At 44.3% G+C, this 9,675-nt stretch overlaps 1 protein-coding gene across 1 annotated transcript in view; it reads right to left on the reverse strand.

The window, feature by feature from the left end:
* PDE3A (phosphodiesterase 3A) overlaps positions 1–8,510 on the reverse strand; it is a 376,294-nt gene extending 367,784 nt beyond the window's left edge. Inside the window, exon 1 of the mRNA XM_038380928.2 lies at positions 6,338–8,510. Coding sequence (XP_038236856.1) covers positions 6,338–7,354 — 1,017 coding nt within the window. The 5' untranslated portion in view covers positions 7,355–8,510. The remainder of the gene's footprint in view (positions 1–6,337) is intronic.
* Positions 8,511–9,675: the final 1,165 nt, after the last annotated feature.

Consider the following 9,675-nt stretch of genomic DNA (forward strand, 5'->3'; position numbering starts at 1 on the left):
TCAGGCTTCTCAAAGTATATTTTACACACAGGGTCACTGTTTTGGTTGTTTGTTTAATTAACATGACAACCCAGCATACACAGGATTTCTTTCAGCTCCACAGCTTTGCATTTTCACACTTTACACTCAGTTCAGAAAAAGCAGAAAGTCACTACAGTATTTTACTCCCCCACCAACAGCACACAAAAAAATTTATTTATTTAACAGATTGGTTTATGGTCCATTTTTGTCAATTGTGACAGCTTTTCCCAACAGCTTTTCAATTTCTGAGAGTTAAAAATGAAATCTAAGTAAAGGCAGTTTATTTACATTAAGTCATGCTTAACAGAATTACATCTGGACTCTATGTATGATTTTTCAGGAGTCTGACATATATTAAGCAACCACATTTCAGCAAGTCATCAGAGGACATTATCTAACTATTACATTATTTGCCTAAACATATATGGATTTTTTTAAAATTTAAAATCTATATCCTACCTAGTACCTTTAATTCAGATCTCTTCCATTCTTAGGGAGATGGTATGAATTTTACAGCTTCCATACCACACTGACAGTTGCAGATTAAAATTAATTTTATTCCTGTTTTAAAGGCAGTATACTAGAGAACTTTAAAAAATCCACTTGTCTCCAACACATGAAAAGCTCAAGCCAATTTCTGTAGAGAGGGAAAAAACCCCACTAGAACTTACAGCTGAAAAGATAATTTTCCAAATGTGAACTGATGCAGTGCTGTCTTTTTGAGTGTGCAGCCAGCCCTAATGCCTGACACTGCTCATAGCTTTCCCAAGCAGCAGAGTGAAATTGGCAAAACAAATTGATTTGTCTACACTACCGTGCGGGGGTCGATCTAAGATACGCTACTTCAGCTGCATGAATAGCGTAGCTGAAGTCAATGTACTTAGATCTACTTACCGCGGTATCTTCACTGCAGTAAGTCAGCAGCTGATCCTCTCCTGTAGACTCCACTTGCGCTCCTCATTCTGGTGGAGTACCGGAGTTGACAGGAGAGCACTCAGCAGTCGATTTATCACATCTATACTAGACGTGATAAATCGACCCCTGCTTGATCTATCACTGCCCACCAATCCAGCAGGTAGTGTAGACAAGCCCTCAAGGTCATTTCCACACAACTATTCAAAAACCTCAAGAGCACTAGTGAAACCTCACAAGATGCATCTCAATTTCACTCTGCTGCTGTCTGGGAAAGCTATGAAAGGCAGACACTGAAATCACTCATGGGATAAAGAGGATTTGGGGAGAAAAAATAGTCATGGGGAAGGGTATGGTAGTGGAGACAAATCCTCAATTCCCCTCTCAATAGCGGAGAGTTCCAACAGTGAAGACACTATCCCCCACCATTCCAGCACCCAGATGAAAGTCTTCTCTCCTCCCTAAATCAATCAGGTGACTACTGAGCAGAAGAAGAGCAAAGAGAAATGAAAGATCCTTCTCCTTTACAACAACCATAGGAGAGAGAGTGGTGGAAGAGACACTTCAAAAACTCATCAGGCATCTACTAGGCAGAAGCTGACCAAAAGATGGAACCTTGGAACTGGATCAGCACCTTGGTGGAACTCCAGTGTTAGCTCATTTCCCAGCAACTGGATGTAGGTTTCTTACCAGGGAGCCTTCAACCTTGTGAGTCCCCTATCTGTAGGTGCATTAGCCAGCAGTTAGTAAGTCTGTTTTTCAAACTAGAAGATATTTCAAGCCCTGTGATACCATCTTCGGTTCAGCAACTGATAGCTACAGTGTATCCCTGAAAGTAATATAACAAATACAGCAAACTGAACTGCTTTGAGCTACTGGCAAAACTTGCTTGTAATAAATTCATATTAAATGCATACAAACAACAACAACAAAAATCTATGCAGGGAATACAACTTGGCCCACCTATGCATATGCAGTATAGTAACATTGTCTTTAACATCTTAGGGCCAAATCTTGCCTCGAGTGACCAGATGCCCTGATTTTATAGGGACGGTCCTGATATTTGGGGGTGGTTTGGGGGTTTTTTAAATTTTTTTTTGTTTTTGTTGTTTGTTTTTTAATATAGGCTCCTATTACCCCCCACCCCCGTCCCAATTTTTCACACTTGCTGTCTGGTCACCATACTTGCCTCTGGATGCTTACATGCAATTGCACATTCAAATCAAAACAGACTACCATCCTGGCCTGCACAGGCTCCTAGACAGTTATCTCCGGAATGTATTATACTCCAGCATGTAGCAATTGTAGGGATTCACACTGGAAACACCAGAGCACAGCAAAAAGGCTACCAGATCTGCTTGGCCTCTTCTGTCACCAGCTTTACCAAGAAGAGTAAAGATGGCTTGACAAGATATAAAGAAGATTTGGCCATCAAGAGTAGTGTCACCTATTTGCAACTACCCAAAACACCATGCATATTTACATCAGTGAGGAAAATATACATTCATTCATTATGTTTTTCACGCATTCACAATCTCTCCCACCAGGTTTTTTTCCCCCTAAAAAAACTGGACGCCTGATCCCTCAAGGAACCAAGCATCCTCAACTGCTTCTGATGAAAGCTGAAGGTATTTGGTACTGTGATGTTTGGGGGGGGGGGATCACACAAACCAGTAAGGAGTTCCGTAACCTTGGGGTGCCTTGATGCTATGCTGCCGATTGTCACAGGTACCTCACAGAATCAGGCCACCATCAAATCACTCCCTTCTCACTGACAGCTACACACATGCCAAGTGGGAACCCTACAATCCAAACTATCTGTTCAGCTTAAAAAAAAACAAAACAAAACAAAACACACCACAGTAAATAAAATGTGAACAGTTTCCCAAAAAGAGTGACTAAATGGATTTTCATGGTTTATTATTTTGAAGTTCATTTTGGGGCTGAGAAAAAGATAAGATGTTTCCACCAAAGATAATTTAGGGACACAGAGGAAGTGTTCAGCTACTGACACCAGGGGTTTAAAGTAAAAGCACTTAATGATAACTAGGCCAACACCAGTACTGTATAACTCAAATTTACCTAACAATTCCAAACACTTTACTTTGATAGTGCAAGGCCAAATAGATTAAAATGTCCTGGATTTATATTGCAGTGGCAAAAAGTCAGTTTATGACCGTTTAAGACATCATTACTTACCACATCATCATGACCACCACTATAGCTCTTGGGGGGGTTTAAAAAAATAAATAAATAAATAAATAAACAACCACCCACCACAAGCAGCAAATCTCCATTTCCGCCCCCCCCACACACACACACACACCGCTCCCCCACTGTTCATAAGCTTTAGAAAGATCCCACATTACTACACACAATTAGATATTGAAACAGTATTACTCTGGTCAAATGAAAGCTTAATAAGATTACTCAGCAATGTAAACATATCATACAAGAGATAATGGGCAATAGCTCTGTAAGAAGTTCACAAGATCTTTGCTTCTTACATTATCTGCTACTCAATTCAAGCAGGTTTTTCAGCTCATTAAAACAATATTTGCAAAAAGAAGAGTACTTGTGGCACCTTAGAGACTAACAAATTTATTTGATCATAAGCTTTCGTGAGCTACAGCTCACTTCATCGGATGCATTGAGCTGTAGCTCACGAAAGCTTATGCTCAAATAAATCTGTCTCCAAGGTGCCACAAGTACTCCTTTTCTTTTTGCGAATACAGACTAACACGGCTGCTACTCTGAAACCTGTTAAAACAATATTGTGAGTCTATTTCCTGATGTGACCTTTCATACCTCTAAAACAGCATACAAAAAGCACTCTCTTTGACTTGCAACATTCTATTCAAGGTTGGGGGGGGGGTTAAAAACTTTGTTTTGGGGTTTTTGAGCAGTTAATTTTAAAGTATTTTATTTTAAACATATTCTATTTTAAAAAGCTGTCCTAAGGAGAAACATTTACCTACAGCTTCTTCAAAGTTAACAGGAGCCGATTTTCCTTATAAAAACAAACTCTGTTTTGCTGTCAGCCAAAAGGGACATTTTCTGAGAGCCTCACAGTATTTTTTGTTACTGTCTTTGTTATTTTAAAAGGGTGGCTGTAGGAAAAGAGTGTGAAGAGAAATTAAATACACACACTCAACGTGACAATTTGCTTCTAAAAACAAACTTGGAGATCATCATCCATTTTTGTATAAGCAATGGCATAAGCAATCCATGATCCCTCTATTGATGAATATTAAAGTAGAAATACAGCTAAATCCCTGAAAATAATTAACTATACAGTTGTCAGTTGCCTCCACTGTACAATCTATTGTGGTGAAATCTGGAACTTCTCAAGACATAATTAAACCTGTGCTCCGAAGTGAAAACATTAAGACAAACAGAGAAAGTAATCTGTTTGCTATATTGGATTTAATACTATTGTATATAATAAAGATGATTTGTGTTCTATTCATAAGCAAAATAAGATAACTATAGTAGGGCTTAATAGACCATATCAAAGTGATTACATTTAAACATGTCTGCTAGAAAGTTGCATTTATTTAAAGTGCCACAGCAAGTGAAAAAATATTCTAGATGTTACACATGAGTAGTGCAAGAAACCTCTGGAAATGTTAACGTCAAATAAAGTAAACATCTAAGAGAGAAAAAGAAAGTTATTGTATTTACAAATGGTTCTTCCCCCCCAATTGCTCTCACGTAATCATAATAAAACAGAGTCAAAATTGAGTCAGTTTTCTATTATTTCCACACTGTTGGAGACTGTGGTAAATATTTATTTAACATTTTTGTTTAGATCAAATAAATAAGTCCATTTGTTGTAAAATATGCCTCAGAGATATAGGCTGTCAGGGATTCTTCTAGCAAATGTCATGAACTGCCACAAAGATGTAATCAAACCATTTCTAGAAACAAACTAGCCACCCACACCATATGGTTAGATGCCATTACTTAGAAAATACTTAACTGCTTATCTAGCAAGGGAACTGAAAGAAAGCCTTTGGTATAACAGAATAAGCTTTAGCTGGCCACAGTTCACCAAGTCATTTTTAATGGAAAAGGATATATAACATCATTTGCCACTTATTTCCACCTAGGTTTCCCTTTTTATCACTGGGCAAGTGTCATACTTACTGCAAATGTGCTCAATTACACTCAGTCCATCGAAAAACAGTCTTCGGCTGTGTAAGGTTAAGTCTCAAAAACTCAGAAAACAATTTCAAGTGCAAAATTAAGTTTTAATGGTGTCTATCTGGAATCCCTTATTGTTTATGCTATAAAGATGTTCATATTAATTCTGTTCATGTCCTTAGATGTATTATTTTTTCCCTTTTCCCAGCTTATGGAGAAACACTTTTCTAGACAAACACACACATCAATTCAAAATTCAAACACCAGTTTTTACAAAATAAAATTAAACTAAACTAAACAAAAACCATCTATCTAGTGTCAAAGGACAGAAGAACTGGGGAATAAAATTTCTTGATCGCTTCAGAGTAGTAGCCAAGAAGCGAAAAGCTAAGATGACAACTTAAACTACTTCAGGCCCCTTCTTAAAAAAAAAAAAAAAAAAAAAAACAATACTCAATACATTAGGGAAGAGGCTTTTCGCTATACTAAACAGAACTAAAGATATGCTAATTTCAAAAAGACGAACTCCTTTTAAGGAGCAGTGAAAGTTTAATACAATTAATGCCCTCTTTCAACAAACCAAAAAAAGTTCAGAAATCACTGTTTATAATTGATGCTAGATGCCTCTACAGTCTGGGCTAACCTATACTTTAAACAAACAAACACACACACACGCACGCAGTATTTAGAGCCAGCCCAGCAACAGCTAGCTATACTGTTGGCCAAGTTAAAAATAATAAAAAAAAAATTTTCAGCGTAAAAACCTCAAGATTTTACATTAATATAGTGAAACTTTGAAACAAGCCTTCCCTTGCTCTAAAGACTCCTCTAATTCTATCCCCCTTCTACTTAGCAGAGATAAATAAAGCCGACCAGAGTGCTGAAAACTAAAGTGTTACTAAGGCAGATTAAAGTGATATTTCAAGCATAAAAATAAGGAGGAAGAAAATTGGAATTTGGGTAGGGGCTACGGAACTCTTCCAATTTCACGTACAGTTCCCACTTCCTTAATTTGTGGGAAACATTCAGCCGCCCTGATATACCTCCAAAGGAGCGAGCAAAAAGTTTGTAGCAACTCGCAGTGCTTCACTCTATGTCTTACGACTCCTTTTTCTAGTGTCTTCTCAATCAACCAACCAACAATAAATAAAAATCCCCCGCAAGTTTGCTGTACCCTTACTGCTTGGTTTTCCTTCCTCCTCAGTCCCCGGACTCCTGGATTCCCCCTGGGATTGCGAAGATCTGTCGCGCTCCTTACCTGCTCCCTAGGTATGCAGGGCAGGGAGGTCCTCCGATGAGACTTGTTGCTGCAGCTGGACATCTCGGGAGAGATCATGGAGCTGGACCTCCTCCTCCTCTTAAACACCGGGACCTCTTCCTTGGCCAGCTGGGCACCCGAGACCTCTCTAGGCTGCGCCGCCCCGCAATGGGGCAAGAGCTGATCCGCGTACCTGGCCAGCAGGATACCCAGCAGCCCGAACAAGTAAGCCAGGTAGGGTCTCCAGGCTACCTTGATCCTCTCTAAGGAGACGAGGGACGTGGTCCTGACCGCGCTAGTCAAGGCGATCATGAGGACGCCCTGCCTCAGCTTCAGCACCAGCCATGTCACAGTGGCCAGGCAGCTCAGCACCACCCCCGTGGCAGTGAAGGAAAGCAAGTGATCCTCCCCTACCGCAAACCCAATCTGGACAATCGCTTCCCCCCCGCAGCAGGCGGCCAGGAGCAAGGCGGCTGTGTGCAGGCGGACCCCGGAGCGCAGCAAGTACAAGCCCATCCAGAAGAAGACACACGTGAGGCTGAAGAGCAAAGCGATGGGATACAGCCAAGGAGTCAGCTGGAAGCTGCTGCTGCTGCTACTACTGGGGAGCCCTGCTGGGGGCAACGGCAAACCACCCGCTTCTCTTCCTCCAGCTGTTGCGGCTGCTGCTGCTTCCTCCTCCGCCGCCACTACCTCCTTCTCCTCCAGATTGCAGCCGATCTCCCCCCGGACCAACCTGACCACCAGAGCCAGCAAGAAAGACAGGGATCCGGCGCAGAGAGCCGAGGAAAGTTTCCGGGAGCTCCAGATTTTCTGCAGCACCAGGTCTCCCCAGCAGAGCTGGCAGGTTGAGTCTTCCTTTTGCCCCGGCTGAGTGCCCGGCTGCTGCTGCGGCTTCCCATCAGAACAACAATACCCATTGCAATCGGATCCTACTCCTGCTGCTGGGCTTTTCTCCTCGCCAATGCTCCGGCTGGCTTTGCCCCGGACACTGGCAGAGTCGCTGGTCAGAGCCATAGTTTCAGCCTCCCCTCTTCCCCCCACATACACAACGAGGCAACCCCCTCCTCTCCCCAGCAGAGAGAGAGAGAGCGCGCGCGAGAAAAATCCTCTCAAGTTCCTCCAGCGGTTGCAAAAATTAGTATCTAGCACTGGGTGCAAACGGAGAAGGGCAGGAAGGGCAAGGCTAGGAAGAGTCGGCAAAGTTAAAGCCTCGCATTTTGTAGGGAGATCAGCCTCCCTCTCCTGTCCCCTGTTCACAGAGCCTGTCGCCCTCTTTATAGGCTCTCCCAACGAGATCGCTGCAGGTTTTTACAAAAAAAAAAAAAAAAAAAAAAATCCACGGGGTTGTCGGAAGGGGTGGAAGAACAGAAAGAAGCCGCTGGACAAAGTCAGCGGCGCTGGCTCATTCCTAGGCCATCATTGCTCCTCCGCACTCCTGCTGCTCGGGAAGGAGGTGCGGGGAGGGCGGGCGAAGCGGGATGGAGCTGCCTGCGGGCAGCGGCAGCAGGGACTTTCTGCCCGCTCGCTGCTGCTGCTGCTCTCCCGCGCGCTCACACACACTCCTGCCTTCTCCTCGGGCGATCCTCCCCGGCGCTGCCAGAAGCCGTGGCTCGCCATTCCCCATGGCTGGGGGGAGGAAGAGTCCTGTTCATTGCAGATCTTGGGGAGGGGAAGGGGCGGGGGGAAGAGAGAGAGAGAGAGACACAAAAATAAAAGGCAAGCGCTGGGGAGATGAAGAAGTTGCTAAGTGCTGCCGGGAAGAGACGCAGCTCCGCAGGAGGGAAGCTGCTCGGAGCAGCTTTGCCCCCCGTTGAAAGGCTCTGGGGGCGCTCTGGCGATTTTTGCCTCCCACCTTGAAGCGAGGCGAGTCCCCCTGGTGAAAGAGGCGAGGAGGGGAAGGGGAGGGGGAGACACCGAATGAACGAGCAGGAGGCGGCTGCCGGGTTTGCAATTCAGCTTTGTCCAACTGCCCGGGGAACGCTGCCCCGCTCCCTCTGCTCCCCCTCCTCCCGGAGGAGGCGCTGCGGCGGGCAGCACCCCAGCCCAGGGCCAGGCAGCGAGCGGAGCACGCCCGCCGCAGCCGCCGCCGCCGCCGCCGCCGCGCGGAGCGAGCCCCTGGCTCCTCAGCCCCGGGCACGCGGGGTCAGGCGAGCCGCGCCGGGGCGGGAGCGCGTCGCACCAAGCCGCCGGGCGGCTTAGCAGAAGCTGAGGCGCTGGACGTGCCAACCGGCAGAGAGTTGGCTGCCACCGGCTCTTAGCAATGAAGCCATAAATCTGAGTGACAGGGAGGAGGCAATTACACGGCAGTAAAAAAGTCACAGTCGTTTAGCGAGATTAATTTTTACTTCAGTTTGTAGAGACGAGCCCAGCCTGGCCCACCAGAGCTAACTGCTTTGGGGAAGTTCAGCCCCAAGAGGCAGGTTGGGCCACTCGCATCCCCCTTTGTCTGAGCCGACCCAGCACATGAGATCCAGTCAGGCTTCGAGAGGCTGGTCCCATCTTTGTCTCATTGCAATGCAGTTTGCTTCACTGTGGGTCCAATGGCCTAAATCCTCTTTCCAAACTGCCTGCACCTTCAATTAAACGAGCGGAACCCTGCCAATAGGATGTGCCCCTCCGGGACAGCCTTTGCTGCAATTCCGCGGGGGCTGAAACCATCAGGCCCAGATCCTGCAAAGACTTAATTGGGAGCATACTTAATGGGCCTGATGAGAAAAGTTACACACAGGTTTAAATCTTTGCAAGATCAGGGCCTTAGCTCTCAAAGCCCCAGGACCAGGTAAATTGCATATAGTAATAATATATTTAGCACACTGCACACAATAAAACAAACCCCAGAGAAACATTCAGCAGGGAAACGTTTAGAGCCAGGAAATGAACAGATAAGAGAAAAGAATTTCCCTACTCCTCTTCCAGCAAATAATGATTTAAGACGTAAAACAGATTCACAGTGGTGTATTTATTTGAGGATATATCTAGGTTTTTAACACCATGTCTATCGCCATAATGCCTGAGTTTAATGGGTTGAAATGGTAGCTCCAGTGTAATGTGTTTTCTAGGATCAGAAACATGGCATATGAATTGAGGTTGGTTTTAAATAATAGTTTTCCAGGCTTCATAATATGTAATCTGGATTTGTCATTTTTGTGTTTGAAGTTTGGTCGGAAAGAAACCTGAATATTTAAAGTAAAGTTTGGTTTTGAGGGTTGGATTGGTTATAAGGAATCTCATAGGGATTTTGTTGTTTTTGTTTGTATTTTACAGTTAAGAGTCCAAACTCTGAATTGTTGACAAGGGCTGTCGGGGGAACAGGGAGTCTTACATCTATGTAGAGC

This window comes from Dermochelys coriacea, chromosome 1 (assembly GCF_009764565.3).
Source record: "Dermochelys coriacea isolate rDerCor1 chromosome 1, rDerCor1.pri.v4, whole genome shotgun sequence".
Lineage (NCBI taxonomy): Eukaryota > Metazoa > Chordata > Testudines > Dermochelyidae > Dermochelys > Dermochelys coriacea.